This window comes from Phoca vitulina, unplaced genomic scaffold (assembly GCF_004348235.1).
Source record: "Phoca vitulina isolate PV1807 unplaced genomic scaffold, GSC_HSeal_1.0 scaffold608, whole genome shotgun sequence".
NCBI classification, from domain to species: Eukaryota; Metazoa; Chordata; class Mammalia; order Carnivora; family Phocidae; genus Phoca; species Phoca vitulina.
In genome coordinates this window covers 1-17,366 of record NW_022590295.1, presented here as the reverse complement: position 1 = coordinate 17,366, position 17,366 = coordinate 1, and the positions used below count along the sequence as shown (strand labels likewise).

Here is a 17,366-nt window from a genome sequence, read left to right as displayed (position 1 = left end):
GGACATCTATAACATCTATGACATCTATGGGGTCATCTTTGGCATCTCTCACACCCATTAGGTAGAGGCAGTGAACTATCTTTGCTCATATCCCACACACACTCTATCACTCCATTAGCAAATCCTGATTCATCATTGTTACCCAGGACTAAGTCTGACTTATGGACTGAATTGTGTCCATATGTGGAACTTATATGTTGAAGCTCTAACACCTAATGTGACTATATTTGGAGATGGGGCCCTTAGAGAGGTAATTAAGTTTAAACAAGGACATTAAGGTAGGGCCCCAAATGACTTATGTCCTTATAAGAAGAACAGACACTGGAGATGTGTGTACACAGAGAAAAGGCCAGGTGAGGACGTGGAGAGAAGGCAGCCACCTGCAAACCAAGGGGAGAGTTTTCAGAAGAAGCTAACCCTGCTGGCACCTTGATCTTGGACTTCAGCCTTCACAATTGTTTCTGAAGATGTTTCTGTAGTTTAAGCCACTCCATCTATGGTATCTTTTTATGGGAGCCCTAGCAAACTGATACAGTCTGCTTTATCTCTTGCCTGGGTTATTTCAGTGTCTTCCTTATCTTGTCTCCTCTTTTCTGCCCTAACCTGCTATAGGCATTCTCAGTGCAGCAGCCAGAGTTATCCCATTAAAAAGAGCATCAGCTTGGGGAACCCAGCTGGCTCAGTCAATAGAGCATGCGACTCTTGATCTCAAGGTCATGAGTTCAAGCCCCACATTGGACGTGGAGCCTACTTAAAATATATATATATATCCTGCACAGATTTCCTAAAATGCTTATAATTTCCTAAGTGAGAAGAATGCTAGGAGGATCTTCTGTTCTAATGTTTGGTCTTTGACCCTGGTTCCTGACACAGAGCTCCTAAATCCCTTGGAATTTCCTGGACAACAGCAGCATCTTTTGTTCTAATGACATAAATCTTGGTGGGCTCCTGGATGGGGGCTGGTCACAGAAAGGCCAAGCCGTGGTTAGAGGCTTGGAAGTTTCAGCCCCATGTCCTCATCCTCCAGGAAGGGAAGAGGAGCTGAAAATGGAGGTAATGATCTATCAGGTCTATGTGAGGAGGCCTCCATAAAAATCCCAATAGTACAGGGTTGAGGGGGGGGGGGGATGGGGAGCCTCTGGGGTGGGGAACATGGGGGGGGGGGGGGGGGGGGGGGCATACCTGGAAAGGGGATGGAAGCTCCATGCATCTCTTCCATCTAGATGTTGATCTATATCCTTCATCACATCCTTTTATAATAGACTGGTACAAAGTAAGTAAACTGCCTTCCCGAGTTCTGTGGGCCGCTGTGACCAATTAATTAAAACTGAGGAGGGGGCTTGTGGGAACCACCGATTTACAGTCAGTTAGTTGGTCAGAAGCACAGGTGATGACCTAGGCTTGTGACTGGCATCTGAAGGTGGAGTGGGACAGCCTTGCGGGACTGAGCCCATCACCTGTGGGATCTGATGCTAGCTCCAGGTAGATAGTGTCAGAATTAAGTTGAATTATAGGACACCCAGCTGGTGTCAGAGAGAATTATTTGGTGTGGGGAAAACCACACACACATTTAGTGTCCAAAAGTGTCAGAAATAGTAACTCTGTGTGGTTTTCCTTACATTGTCACTCTTCTCCAAATACATAGGTAATTATGATGAATTGCAGCCCCCATGCCTCTCCATCTTCATTTCTTACCCACCATTACCCACTGCCCACACCCACACAGCTCTGCTTTAGAAACACTGTCCATCTTGCTGTTTCTCCCACACATCAAGTATGCCCCAACCTCAGAACTCCCAAACCTTGCTTAGATAGAGCCTTAGTGATGCTCTCGGGGCTCACACTACACTCCTTCACTTTGGCTCTGGCGGGTTTTTTCTCAAAGACTCCAGCCCCAGGACTGTCATCCCTCATTCTTCCATCTAATTCCCCTCCAAAACACCATTTCCTATCAATTTCTTGCATATTTTTGCTACTTATCTGTTCACTGTTTTCATCTCCCCCCCCCAGCAATAAATGTAAGTCCTTGACCTCAGGGACATTTTATATTTGTAACATATGTATTTGTAAAAACACAGATATTACCCAAGCACCCAGAACAATCAACAAGTGGGAGATATTTGAGAAAAGAATGAATGCATGCATGGTGATTGCAGATCATGTGCTCAGAAACCTCAGTGGTGTCCACCTTAGTCAGAGATTGATTGATTGATTGATTGATTGTTTTTTTAAGTAGGCTCCACACCCAGCATGGAGCCCAGCGTGGGGCTTGAACTCACAACCCTGAGATCAAGACCCGAGCCAAGATCAAGAGTCGGATGTTTAACTGATTGAGCCACCCAGGCACCCCCTTACTCAGAGTTTTAAATAAATAAACGCCAGTCAGAGTTTGGAAATGAGCAGGACTAGGGCAGGATGACATAGACACATGAGAAGGAGCGCACGCCAAGCAACGATTCTGAGATGCAAAAAGCTCACTCTGCTTGAGGCAAGTGAGCAGGCTGGTATAGGGGGATTGCAGCATTGAAGGTGACTCTGGGTTTCCTGCCCCAAATGCCAGACCAAGTTGTTTGGGCACCCGACTTCCGGCAGTGTGGAGGAGGAGTGCTTTTCAGACTTGGGCATATGGGACAAGGATCTTTGTGGAGGAGAGGTGGGAGGGCTGCAGCAGGATAAGGACTAAGAGGGGAGCTCAGCTCAAGGGGAGTGGTTGCATTATGCTGTACTGAGAAGAAGAACAGACGTGCTCTGCAGCATATTGGTGCAAGAAGTGCAAGGCTGGGGCAGGACAGGGTCGGGTCTCTGGTGGAGTGTCAGGGACACAAGTGCCATCAGGGAGGTGGACAACCAGCAGGAAGAATATGCTTAGGAGTGCATTCACCACATGTTTCTGAGGCTTTGACATCTGGGGCCTTGCTAACCTTAGAGGAACTGTCCAGGCCAGAACTAGCCAATCTCTAGAGATGGTGGACTTGCTTGCAAGCATGCCTTTCACATGCAAACCAATCCGTCCAAAGCTCACTCTCCAACCCCTCCTTACATTCTGGGCCACTATTCCTCTGCCTAATCGCCCCAGGGCCAGGAACCAAACAACTAGGGATGCCCCAACACCCCAGAGCCTGCTGAAATGATTCAAACTAGCCAATCCTGAATCTGCTTACCCTGTCTCACCGTGCCTTTCCTGTGGAAACTGCAATAAAGGCCCTACCCATGTCTCCCTTTGCCCCCTCTGCCTCCTGACCCACCTTAGCCCTGACCCATGTGGTCCTGTGTGGGGTGGTGTGCCTCTCCTCCTGGGAACTATGAGTAACAGAGTGCCTTTTCAGTGGCAATCACCTCCTGATCTGTTGGCCTCAGACACCTGGATAATAAAACCTACATTTTCAAACAAGCAGGAAGGTGATGAGCTCATTTCTGGACATGCTGAATGGAGCATGGCTGTGGGCCACCCCAAGAGATGCGGAAGAGAGTCTGCACACCAGGACACCCACGTCACTCACCAAGGGAGCTGGCTCTACCACCGGGTGGATGCCGTCCACGCCCACTTCTCTCTGGGATGCTCTCCTCCTGCAGCTCTTCACTCTGACGGAGACACCAGAGTCTCTGACATAGGGTCACTCTTCTGAGGCAGTTTGAGGGGGGGTGAGCCCAGGAGCCTTCACAGCAAGGCTTTGTAACAAGGTCCCCATGCTCCTAGACTGCTGGGACCAGGGCTGGGAACACACGCGTACCTGGCACCCTTCGCCCTTGCTCCAGGACCTCACAACCCCTGCAAGTTCCACTTCTCCCCTCTCCCCCATACCCACCCAGCTCACCCAAAGAAGATAAGGCAGAGGCAGAGAGCGAACAGTGTGGTGATGCCAGCTCCTGCAATGGCACCTAGCATCACTCCTGACCAGATCCCCAGTTTCCCTGCAGACAGAGACACTTGGGGTGAACTCCAGTTTTGATGAGCCGGCATGAGTCTCTTCCTCTTTAGCACGCAGAGAGCAGTACCCTTCCCCTCCTGTCCAGGGTTCAGCCCTGAAGGTCTCCCACCCATTGCAGGACCTCAGCCTCCACCAGAAGGACATGGTCTATGTGACACCTTCTATCCACACCATCTGGCCCCTGCACCCTGTCCAGCAAATGTCATCTCTTCTAGGACCCAAGTTCTTCCCCATGCAGGGTCTCTCTGCAACAGACTCCGGACCTGGCTGCAGCAGGACCAAGAGACTCTGGGCCTCGTGGGCACTCCAGAGAGAGAGACATATGCACAGAGCTCTGTGGGACACAGAAAGTCCCTCCTTCCTTCCAGGGAGGGTATCTGAATCTCCTCTCCTGGCCTCCACTGGCCCTATCACTCAGGGTCAAAGTGGTCTTTCGTGCTTCCAGAAGCAGGTGGAAGCAGTGATATTCTCAGAGCTTCAGCTCTCCGTGTCCTTCCTGGCCATGTCTCCTGAGAGCCCAACACCCAGAGTGAGGGATGTGTCTCTGGGCATCACCTATCAGCCATATGGTGGGCACCGAAAGAGTCCTAATGGGGCTCACTGTCCAGGTGGGGGCCAGATGTCATTACCAATGGGAATAGAACAGTGGGGGTAAGGCTGGGCTCAGAGAGAGGTCAAGGTGAGGGCTGAGGAATGATAGTGAAAGAATGGCCCAGAGACATTTTGGGGCAGTAAAACTACTCTGCATGATACCACTAGATGGATACATGTCATTATAAATTCTCCAATCCATAGAAGGTACAATACCAAGAATGAACCCTAATGTCAACTATGGACTGTTAGTTATAAACGCATGCCTATGTAGGTTTTATTGTAACAAAGGTACACTCTGTTGGGGGATGTTGATAGTGAAGAGGCTATGCATGTAAAAGCAGGGCTTTTGGGGAAATCTTTCTACCTTCAGCCCAATTTTGCCAAGAACTTAAAACTCCCCTTCTAAAAATAAAGGTTACTAAAAATGCCTCAGGCCTTCAGAGACCAGAGGAAGATAAAGAGCATAATCAAGATGGTGGGGAGAAAACTGCAGGTCACCCTGGCAAGACCAGAGAGAGAGGGTATGGGAGAGGAGGACTGAGGGGGCTTCTCATGTCTAACCACAGCTCCCCAACACACCCCCACCCGTTGAGTCTCAAGTCCCACTCAGACACAACCTGACAGAGACCCTGGCCAGTCAATGCCCCATGGATGGGAGGCTCCTTCCTACCTGGTCTGTGTCCCAGGCAGACACCAGTTGTTGGGTTCTGTGTGGCACCTGGGATGGGAAGAAGGGATTTCCCTCTTCAGTGGGGCAGGGTGATGTGAGATACATGTAGGCATCCCCCTATCCCCAGAAACCACAGAAATAAGGAGGGACAGGGCTTGAGTCATTCTAGGTCCCACACTCAGCCAGACCTCCTGGTAAAACACCAAGGCTGCCCAACCTGGCCTTCCCTCCCCTCACTCCTTCAGGGACCTGGGCATCCTGGCCCCACGCTCACAGGTGACATTGAGCTGGACGGTCCTTTCCACCATCACACCAGCTGCAGGGAAGTACACCTGACAGGTGAGGTTGGTGCCATGGTCCTGGGGCTGTGGGGTGAGGGTGAGCACTGAGGAGAGGTGGGTCCTGGGGCCCAGGGAGGTGAGGGCCACTGACATCCAGGAGAAGATGGGAGGCGTGCCCTGCTCACAGGCCCAGGGCACAGAGCAGGTCAGGTTCCCGGGGCGGCCAGACTCCAGGGTCCCTGGGATGAGGATGTCAGGTGTGCGGGTCAGGGCTGTGAGGAGATGGGGAGACACGGGAATCAGGAAGAGGGTCTGAGGTGAGGCCCTGAGAGAAACCTCAGGGTTTGGTTCAGCTCCTGCCTCTGAGTTCTGACATGGTTACTCCCAGTCCCTCCCAGGAAGTGAGTCCCATCCTGGCTCTGACCCAGGACCTCTGTCCTTCCCCTGTGGCCTCACCTGGAGTCTGCTCCTTACCCGTCACACACACGGAGAGCTGGTTCTGTAGGTAACTATATTTCACAGAAGACCCTCTCTCCACCCTAAAGAAGTATGTCCCCGAATCCCTTCTCTGTGCATCTCTGATGTCCAGGGAGCAGTTGTAGTCCCGGGGGTCCCCGAGGAGGTGGAATCGGCCCTGGGTCTCCTCCTGCACTTTACGACCTGGGTTGGTTGTGGCCACTGGAGCATCCTGGTGTACACTGGCCCCTTTCTGGAACCAGGAGCCAAGAGCAGGGAAAGACTCAGTCCAGAACCTATTGGGGTAAGAGAAGCTGCAGGGCACGGAGATGCACAGGCCCTCCTGCACTGTCAGGGACGCCGGCACTTGCAGCCAGAATCTTGAACGCTGAGCCAGGGACCCTGTGGGGAATCGAGGGTCAGCAGCAGCCCCCACCCGCCTGCCCCCCACCCTCGGCCCACTCACCTGCCCACAGCAGGGGCAGAAAAAGCGGCGGCAGCAGCATCTTTGAGATGGAGCGTGTGTGGGCTTCCTGTGAGTGAAGAAGAGGAAGGCCATGGGAGGGAGGCTGAGGGGGCCCACGGGAAGCTGGGGAGGAGCACAAGGCCTTGTGGTTCACAGAAGAGGAACTGCAGTGCCAGAGCTCCCCCTCTCTCTATGCACAGCAGCCACGCCCTTGGCCAGAGACCAGGGAGCCCCATCCAGGGAGGAGAGACCAGCAGCAGACCCCGTGTCCTGCCCCCCATCTCGGCACCTCCCTCTGGCACCGGAGACTGGACCAGGACCTCTGAGGACATGCGAGGAATGGGACACAGTGAATCTCCTAAGGTCTTCCCACCTGAGGGGCTTGTCTGAGCAGCATCGTCTACACCAGGGAGCTAGTCAACTCCTGGCTAGACCTGGAAGGTCACAGCCTCATCTAGACCCTCAGGTGTTCTGTCCTGCAAGGTGGAGGATTCTTTAGGTCTGTGTGAGCCTCTGGGGCAGAAGAAAAGGGATCCTGGGTGAAGAGAAGGCAGGAGCCATTGATTCATTGATTCATTCATTCTCCAAATACTTAGTGAACATCTATGTTGACTGAACTGGAGACAAGACAGCTGGGCCTGACCTGGTTCATCCCTTGACATGGTCCTCACCCAGGGTGCCACTTCCTCCGTAGACACACTGCACTTTCGCTTTGTCCCTGTGAGGTTCACACCTGCAGACACCTGGACTTTTTAAATGTGTCTGTGGACCTACTGGATATTTTCTAAATATACAAGGATGGGTCCTTTCTTCTTCTACTTCTATTATGCTGACTCATGAAGTTTCAAAGGCATCTCCAAAATGAAAACAATGTAGTATCTTCATGTAAAAGAGAAGGGAGAACAATGTTCATGAACCAGTGGAAAATCTTTTCCATGAATGCTGTCTATGCAGCGGTGCATGGACTGAAGCAATTTTTTTAGTTCCTCTTCATAGAAATTAGCATTTCCTGTGATGTTAAAAATCAGCTTCTCAAGGTGAAACGTGGCTCAAAACACATGTCACTGCAGAAAACATAAGTGGAATGAATATGCAGCTGCAATTAAAATCGCAGGTTCTGCCCATGTGATTTTCCATTTCACTCTGTGGAGCCGCATCTGGCAAATCGTTGATGCCTATATATACAATATAAATATATAATTGCATTTGCCATCATACAGTTGTAAAGCCTTCCAAACACAGCAGTAGTACCTAAAGAAATGTTCCTTAAACATTACTAACATAGAGCTATTTTGCACCTCATCTGATAAATGAGGAATGGAGTCTGCAGTAAGTAAAATCACACCTTATTCTAGGTTATTCAAAATGTAGGATTGTGGCACATAACAGAAAACCCAAAGTGATGGCTTTACAGTAAAGAGAGTTATACCATTTTCATGGACTGGAAGGTTCTGTGAGTTCACATGATGTTTCTTTAATGAACTTTGTACTTTTTATAAGATAAAACGTAACCACTTGAAGTGCGCATTTTTATGACTTATGACAAATGTATACCTCCACAATGGAGACATAGAACATAACCACCAACCCAAATATGTTTCTGGAACCTCTTTGCAGCTCATCACTGCCACCTCCAGCCCCAGGTAACATTGATCTCGTCTCTGTCATGGTGAATTAATTTGGCTTATTTGAGAATTTCCTAGAAATGTACTCATTTGTGTGTTCTGGATTCTCTCACTTAGCATACTACTTTTGAAATTGATCCAAATTGAATTTGTAGTTCATAATATATGATTACTAAGTATTATTCCATGATATGGGTATATTATAATCTTTTATTTATTCACCTATTGAATTCACGTTTGAAATTTTCAAGTTTTGGCTATATGAAAGTGAAACTTTTTATGGGCATATTTCCATCCTCATGAGTATATACAAGAAGTATAATTGTGAAACTAACATAAGATTGTGTCAACCATACTTCAATTAAAAAATAGACATAAAAAATGCTAAAGAAGAGAGAAGACCCCTCCATAAGAGTATAATTGTTGGGTCAAAGAGTAACTGCATATTTCACACTAATAGGAATTGCTAAACTACTCTCCAAAATAGATTGAACCTTTACCACTCCTCTCCACAATGTTCCAGAATTCTAGTTCCTCCACAGTCTTCTTAACACTTGATATTGACAGGGCACCTGGGTGGCTCAGTCGTTGGGTGTCTGCCTTCGGCTCAGGGGTCCTGGGATCGAGCCCCGCATCGGGCTCCCTGCTCCGCGGGAAGCCTGCTTCTCCCTCTCCCGCTCCCCCTGCTTGTGTTCCCTCTCTCGCTGTGTCTCTGTCAAATAAATAAATAAAATCTTTAAAAACAAAACAAAACAAAACACTTGATATTGACAGCCTTTTAAATTTTAGCAGAAGGGTGGTGGTTTCTCAATGTGTTCTTAAATTATTAATTTATTCTAATTAGACATAGTGAGATTCACTTGTTATTACCTACAATTCTGTGAAGTTTGATGGATGTATAGAATTATGTAACCATAGCCACGGTTAAGGGACTGAAGAGTGCCATTCCCCAAAATGCTTTTCCTCCTGTCCCTTGGTGGCCAAACCCTCCCTCCAACCATAACCTCTGCAAAAATGCTGGTCTGTTCTCCATCCCTATAGTTCTGTTGTTTACTGAATGTCACAGAATCAGAATTATACCAAAAGTAGCCTTCAAAGTCTGGCTTCATTCACTTGGCATACTGCATTAGAGGGCCCTCCATGTTGTTGGTTATGTATGCCAATAATTTTTTACTGTATTTGCTGCTGGCACTTCACTGTTTCTCTGTACCCTCATGTTGTATACACTATCCCTAGGAGACCATTGGAGTTGTTTCTAGGTTTGGGGTGGCTATGAATAAAGGAACTGTCAATATTCACAGGCAGGCTTCTGTGGGAACGTGTTTTTATTTCTACTGGGTAAATATCTAGGCATCGAGTTGCTTGGTCCCACAAGCGGTGTAGGTTTAACTGAGACAAAACTGCCAAAATGTCCTCCAAAGTGGCTGTACCATTTGGTGTTTCCACCAACAGTGTGTAGTGAGTTCTGGTTGCTCCACATTCTCTTTAGTATTTGACATTACCAGGATTTTTCTTTTATTTGTGTTTGGGTTATTTAGCCCTTCCAAGAGGTGTGCACTGGTATCTCATCCTGGTTTTACTCTGGGATTTCCTCGGCACAAGTGAGGGTGAGCATGTTTTCATGTGCTCATTTGCCATCCATTGTCCTTCTTTGCTGAAGTGGCTGATTTAAATCTTTGGCTGCTCTGTTTTTACTAGAGTAAAATATGCAGAACAAAACATTTACCCTCTAACCATTGTCCAGGTCAGTGGTATTAAGCACATTCTCGTTGTTGTGCAATCATCACCACTGTCCATCTCCACAACTTTTTTCATCATCCCAATCTGATATTGTGTGCCGATTAAATTAATAACCCTTGATTCCCCCCTGTCCCCCACCCATCCCCTGAGCTTGACAACCATCATTCTATTTTCTGTGTCTATGAATTTGCCTACTCTAGATACATGATGTAAGTGGAATCTTCCAGGATTTTTCCTTTTGTGACTGGCTTATTGCACTTAGAATAATGTGCTCAATCCATGCTGTAGAATGTGTCAAACTTTCCATCTTTTTAAGACTGCATAATATGCCATTGTATGGACATACCACCTTTTGTGTATCTGTTAATCTGTTGGTAGACCCTTGGGTTGCTTCCACCTTTTAGCGCTTATGAATAATGCTGCCATGAACAAGGATGTAGAAATATCTATTCAAGTGCCTACCTTGGATCCTTTGGGTGTATACCCAGCTGTGTAATGCCATGTTTAATTTTTTGAGGAACTGCCGTACTAATTCCACAACAAATGCACCATTTTACAATTTCAAGAGCAAAACACAGGAGTTCCACTTTCTCTGCATCCAGGCCAACATTTGTTATTTCCTGCTTTTTGTTTCATTTTGTTTTTTTCATAATTGCCATCAGAATGAGTGTGAAGGGGTTTCTCATTGTGCGCTTGTTATCTGCATTTTGCTGATAGTAGATGTTGAGCAGCATTTCATGTGCTTAGTGGTCATTTGGATACTTTTTGAGAAATATCTATTCAAATCCTTTGTTAATTTGTAAATACAGTTGTTTGTTTTTTTGTTGTTGAGACACAATTTTTTATACAATTAGGTTTTGTTTGTTTGTTTACTTATTGCTTTGCCTTGATATATTCTAGATACAACCCTTTCATCAGATACATATTTGTAGGTATTTTCTCTCTGTCACTTTTCTTTCAGCTCCGTTAATAGTGGCTTTTACAGAACTGCAGGTCCCTGTTCCCCAAGATGTGTGTCATGCCCGAGGTGACCACTGGTGCATCAAGACATGGAAGAGCAAAGTAAAGAAGGTCAGGGGGCCAGATGGGGACATATAGGGGTGGAAAAATCCCTTGGGCCGAGCAGTGGGCTGAATAATGACCCCAAACATACCCAGATCTTAATCCCTGGAAACTAGATGTTACCTTACAGGAAGCAGGGTCTTTGCCGATGGGATGAAGTTACGGATCTGGACTGTGGGGATCAACCTAGATTATCTGGGTTGGGTCCTAAATCTATCAGAGTGTCCTTCTAAAGGGGAAGCAGAGGGTGACTTCCTGCACACAGAGCAGCATTAAGTAACATGACCACAGACCCAGAGTGGAGCAGTGACACCCCACGTTACGGAATGCTGGCAGCCACCATCACGGGCAAGAAGCAGGAGAAGGATTCTCTCCTTGAGCCTCTGGAGAGCATGGAGCTCAACCACTCTTGATTTCTGTGCAGCAAAGCTGCTTTGGATTCTGGGGTTCAGGACATAGCCCCCAAGATGTGTCACCTTGGCATCGTGACCCTTTCAGGCTGAAGGATTTTGAGAAATGGCAGGTGGAGGAAGGACTTTGTGACTTTTCCCTCCCTCTACCCAGAGGAATGGAGCGTCACATGTCTGATGACAGGTGGACCCAGAGAAGGATCTGGCAAGCAGGTCTCATCAAGCCCCTCCAGTTACTACCCACAGTCAAACCCTTTGTTCTCCCAGGTGTGGCTCCAACTTTTCACTCTTCACCAAATCTAGCAAAACCGCCTCAGGTTTAACTGTTTATTTGGGTCTTCATTTCCTTATGAAGGCTCCTGTGCCACATAAATCTCATATGAAATACATTTGTATACTTTCCTCTGATTCACCTGTCTTGTGTTACATGGTCCCAGGGAGATCTCCCAGTAGAGGGAAACAATGTGTCTCCTTCCTAACACAGCTTTCTGACCTTCCTGTGAGAGCTTACATTTCTTTCGTTTTAAGACCCCAGGAGTGTGGCATTTGTTACAAGGGCCCCAGGAAGCTAATACGGGTGGGAAATCAGAGATGCCCCCTCCAGGAGGAATGCAGAGAAGGACAGAAAACAACCCGCATCTCCAGACACTTGCTCTGTTCCTCTTTGCAGCAAAGTCCTCACAAGGTTGTCTGTACCCCTTCTGCCATCTCCCCTGAATCTCCTGAACTTGCTCCAACCACATCTTCACCCCTTTCCTGCCCCTTTTGTCAAATCTGCCATTCTTGGGTCCCCAGTGACAAATGTCTCTCCAAGTGCCTCTATTTTTCTATGTGCAGTCAGTCCCTTTCCTCCCTATCGATTATCCCCTTCCAGGAGCTGCAGGATTTAACATCTCCCACCTGGACCCCTCTGCTGATTCCAGGCAATCACAGCCTGCTCCATCCCTGACATTCTCAGAATGAGCATCTCTAAAGTCCTTGACTCCATCCTGCCAGATGCTCAGGGAAGACACTGGGCATCATTCTTTCTCCTCTCTTTCGCCTACTCCCCACATCCATTGGAATATCCTGCTCAGTTTATCTTCATAATATATCCAAAAATAAGTCCCCACTTTCTCTGGTTGGAGCCAGCATCATGTCCCACCTGAAGTAGCCAGCAGTGCACTTCCCCATCTCTGTCTTGCTGTCATGGACCCACTCTGGCTGGTCCTGAGCAAAACAGCCATGGGGATCCTATTGAAAGGAAAGTTCAATCATATCTCTGCTCTCCTCAAAGGCTTCCAGATTTCTTGCATTTTCTGCAAGGCTCACATGGTCTGCACCAGGAAAATGTCTGTATCCTATGGTATCTGCACTCCTACCACTGGGTCTCCACCCCCATGAGGTCTCCACTTCCTCAAGGTCTCCACACCCTTGGGGTCTGCATCCCATGGGGTCTGCACCCCCATCCCACAAGGTCTGCGCCCCCACCAGATCAGCACCATCGTCCCAGCATCCCCACTTTGCATTTTTGTCCTCTCAACCTCAGCCTCTGGTTTCCACACCAGCCCTCCTCCTGTCTCAGAGTTACTTCACTCACCTTTCCCCATTTTCCATTTCTTGGGATAATTTTCTCTCAGGCAAATATAGAACCTGCTTTGTCACCTGCCTTCAAGTCTTTGGTCAAATGTCACCTCCTCAACTCTTGGTTCAGAACATGGTCCCCAGTATGTCACGTGTTCCTCAGTCTGCATGGTTTTTCTGCAAACACATATTCTACCCAAAATGCTCTAATATTATTTCTTATTTATTTCTTTTGATTTCTTGTCTCCAGAATGACAGGTTCTTGATGACAGAGATTTTGCTGTGTTCACTGATGCACCCCAAACTAGGTGGCATATAGTAGGTGTTCAATAGTACTTGTTGAAAGAGTCTGTTAATAACTGAGTACAACTTGATTCAAAATCATGTCACACACACACACACACACACACACACACACAGAGCTGGGTGGCTTTTAAGACTGAGCCTGAAGATGATTAGGACTTGGAGATGCAGGATTGGGGAGGAAAGGGCACTTCAGGAGTAGGAAAGGCACATGCAAAGTCTCAGATCAGGAAAACCCTAACCCAGCTGGGTGTGGAGACGTTGCAAGATGCAGGGAGAGGTAGAGATCTCGTGGAAGGTCTAGCAGGGAATGGACCATGCCAGGCCTTCAAATCCAGCTTTTTGTACCTTGGTCTTGACTCTGGAGAGGGATCATAGCTGTTCATGCTGTGGAGGAAGCGGATGATATTGATCTCCTAAGGCTCAGTGAGTTGAGGAGAGAAGGGGAGGCAGGAGGCTGGTGGGTTAGAGGCCCAGAGAAGACAGGAGGCCATAGGAACAAGCAGTGTCAGGATGGGGAGGAGACTGGCATCAGGATGAGCTTAGGAGGAAGGAAGGACAAGACTGAGTGATGTACTGGATCAAGCAGAAGGGAGGGAGGTCACAGTGGAGAACCACACTGCGGTTCTGGTCTAGAGATAGGAGCCATGTCAACCATGTGAGAGAAACTCAGCAGGGAAGTAGGTTCGGGAGGAATGAGGTAGCTCAACATTGCCCATGCTGAGTGGAGCAATCCTGAGGCCATCCTGGGGGAGGTGTTGGTGGGATCTTGGGTGGTGAGCTGCCCACATCACTCACCTGAGGGATTAACTGGGGGCCATGTTTGCCTCCGCCAGGTCCCCTGCAGGCCTGGCTGTCTCCTTCCTGAAGAACTTCCCTCTGAAAGAAGAGACCAGGGTCTTTCAGTCTAATCATGTGTGTGCAGGGTGAACTGACTCACCCTTTTCCCAGTTAAGGGGTTGGAGGACTGACTGAGGTGGGAGAGGGCAGGTCTGGTCCCACAGATCACCTTGAGCTCAGCAGGCACATCTCATCGTGGACACAGGGTGGAATCCTCACACCTGGTGGGCTTCCCACCTGCCCCATCCTCAGCCTGTTCAGTCCCTCCTGCACTGGTTCTGGGACTCAGTCACATGCCCCCACCCTCCCCACCCCTCCCCTTCCCCTGAGGCAGTGCTCACATGAGGATGATGAGGCAGAGGAGGAGGAACAGGGTCTTGACAGCAGCTTCCCCAATGGCCACCAAAACCAATTCTGCCACAGGCCCTGATTTTCCTGTAGGGACATTGGACGAGGACAGATTCATGAGCTTGAATGCAACCCTGTGTCCTTGACTCCCAGCGGGGCTCCGGACATTGGTTCTCCAAGCCTTCCTTCATCACTGGATGTGGGACCACCTGTGCCAGGGCCTCATACCACCTCATACACTGCCCTTCCAGCAGTAGGACTGGACAAATATGCATAAGCTGGACTTCATCAAAATGAATCCTCTTGTTCATTTGATGCTATTTAGAATGTAAGAAGGCAACCTACATATTGGGAAGAAATATTTGCCAATCACAGATCTGATAAGGGGATAGTATCCAGCACATATAAAGAACACTTACAACTCAACCACAAAAAGGCAATCAATCCACTTTAAAAATGGGCAGAAGACTTAAAAAGTTTCTTCAGAGAAGATATATCAATGACAAATATGTCCATGTAAAAATGAACATTAGTCATTATGTAAATACAAACCAGACCACACTGAGATATTCCCTCACACCCACTGGTAGGCTATAATTATTTTGAAAAGGAAAATAACAATGTTGGGAAGAATGTGTAGAAATGGAAACCCTCACACACTGCTGGTGGGAGTGTAATATGGTGCTGCCGCTGTGGGAAAGAGTCTGGCATTATCCTCAAAAAGTTAAAACATAGAAACTAGGCCTTGACCCTGCATTTCCACTCCTCAACACATGCTCCCAAATACTGAAAAGAATGTTCAAACAAAAACGTGTCCTTCAGTGTTCATAGTAGCATTATCATAGCCCCAAACAGAAACCACCCATATGTCCATCACCCAATCAGTGGATGGATAGAATGTGGTACATCCATACAGTAGAATAGTATCCAGACAAAAAGGAATTAGTACTCATACATGCCCTATGGATGGCCCTTGAAAACATTTTGGTAAAATGAAAGAAGCCAGACGCATAAGACCATAGTTTGTAGGATTTCATTTAGTTGACATATCCCCAGTAGGCAAATCCACAGAGACAGAAGGCAGATTCGTGGTTGCAGGGGTCAGGAGGAGGGGGAATGGGGAGTGACTGCCTAAGAGGTAGGTGATGACAATGCAGGGCGGATGGAGTCAGGTAGTGGTGATGGTCCTACAACACTGTGAATGTCCTGAGAACCACATGTTTTGCACTTTGAAATGGTTAAAATGGCAAAGTTCATTTTAGGTGAATTTTTCCTCAAGGAAATAATACTGCATATACATAAAAAATACTGGATGGAGATAGCAGTTGCCACCCAATACTGGCAAAGATCAGAACATTCATCCCATGCAAGCTTGGTGAAAACATACACTTTGAGCCCTGACTGTTGGGAGCATAAACCTGTCCACCCTCTGTGGAGAAAATTTGGTCCCGTCTCTCAAGATTTCAAAGAACCTGCGATCGAGCTATTTTGGTTTTAGGAATGTATCCCACAGACATAAACACACACACACAGAATGAGATGCAAGACTATGGATTGCAATGTTGCAGTGTTTCTGTTAGTAGAATAAAATGAATGCCATGATTTCCCATTAGAAGACACACACAGAATCATAATCTACCCACGGGGAGGAATACTCCACAGTCTAGGAGAAGATCGAGGGCAGTCTGTACTACTGATATCAGAGGACCCTCAGATCCCCTAGGCAAACACACCAAGGCTCAGAGCAGTCTATGGACACGGGTCACTTCCCAGGAGGGGACTGGGTATCTGAAGACAAATTCTGCTGTGCATTTTGAAAGTCTGTCTATGTGAATATATTACCTGTTCAGAAGTACATAAATAAGCAATTATTAGGGAGAATAAAAGATGGGCCAGGAGGAGTCATCAGGAGATGCATGATAAGGGGCAGATCTGCTGGGTGCATGTTGCCCTGTTCTCCTCTTCTCCTGATACCGGTGTGGGGGGGTGTGCAGATGTGGTGGGAGGGGGGGCCAATGCGGACAGCTGCTCACAGGGCCATGGGGGCTGGGGAGGGGGAGGAAACACTGAGTTCACACACAGGGGGTCCTGGTAACCAGGGTGAGTTTAGAAAGATGCAGGGACCCAACTCTGGCTGAGCTTTGAAGAGCCCCACTCTCTATACCCTGGGAGGAGGCTCCTTCCTACCTGTGGTGTGTCTCAGGTAGACACCAGTTGTTGGGTTCTGTGTGGCACCTGGGATGGGAAGAGGGGATTTTCCTCTTCAGTGGGGTGGGGTGAAGTGAGATACATGTAAGCATCCCCCTACTCCCAGAAACCACAGAAACAAGGAGGGACAGGGCTTGAGTCCTTCTAGGTCTCACACTCAGTGACCTCCAGGACTAAAGCACGAAGCATCCCAGGCTGGCCTTCCCTCCCTTCACCCCTTCAGGGACCTGGGCATCCTGGCCACACACTCACAGGTGACATTGAGCTGGACGGTCCTTTCCACCATCACACCAGCTGCAGGGAAGTACACCTGACAGGTGAGGTTGGTGCCATGGTCCTGGGGCTGTGGGGTGAGGGTGAGCACTGAGGAGAGGTGGGTCCTGGGGCCCAGGGAGGTGAGGGCCACTGACATCCAGGAGAAGATGGGAGGCGTGCCCTGCTCACAGGCCCAGGGCACAGAGCAGGTCAGGTTCCCGGGGCGGCCAGACTCCAGGGTCTCTGGGATGAGGATGTCAGGTGTGCGGGTCAGGGCTGTGAGGAGATGGGGAGACACGGGAATCAGGAAGAGGGTCTGAGGTGAGGCCCTGAGAGAAGCCTCAGGGTTTGGTTCAGCTCCTGCCTCTGAGTTCTGACATGGGTTACCCCCAGTCCCTCCCAGGAAGTAAGTCCCATCCCGGCTCTGACCCAGGACCTCTGTCCTTCCCTGTGGCCTCACCTGGAGTCTGCTCCTTACCTGTCACACGCACGGAGAGCTGGTTCTGTAGGTAATTATATTTCACATAAGACCCTCTCTCCACCCTAAAGAAGTATGTCCCCGAGTCCCTTCTCTGTGCATCTCTGATGTCCAGGGAGCAGTTGTAGTCCCGGGGGT

At 48.4% G+C, this 17,366-nt stretch overlaps 2 protein-coding genes across 2 annotated transcripts; both read right to left on the bottom strand.

Moving 5' to 3' along the window:
* Window positions 1-3,299: 3,299 nt before the first annotated feature.
* LOC116629319 (myeloid cell surface antigen CD33-like) lies at window positions 3,300-6,793 on the bottom strand. Its single transcript, XM_032399618.1, has 7 exons — window positions 6,770-6,793; window positions 6,397-6,463; window positions 5,949-6,332; window positions 5,468-5,746; window positions 5,194-5,241; window positions 3,816-3,912; window positions 3,300-3,582 (listed from the first exon to the last, which is right to left on the bottom strand). Exons 1-7 carry the CDS (start codon window positions 6,791-6,793, stop codon window positions 3,384-3,386), a joined length of 1,098 nt encoding a protein of 365 aa, XP_032255509.1. The 3' UTR covers window positions 3,300-3,383.
* Window positions 6,794-14,276: 7,483 nt separating this feature from the next.
* Window positions 14,277-17,361, bottom strand: LOC116629320 (myeloid cell surface antigen CD33-like; the record flags this gene model as incomplete). The annotated part of the gene is made up of 4 exons (XM_032399620.1): window positions 14,277-14,374; window positions 16,475-16,522; window positions 16,748-17,026; window positions 17,229-17,361. Coding segments are annotated over 4 exons (558 nt in total), but the record flags the coding sequence as incomplete, so codon positions are not given.
* Window positions 17,362-17,366: the final 5 nt, after the last annotated feature.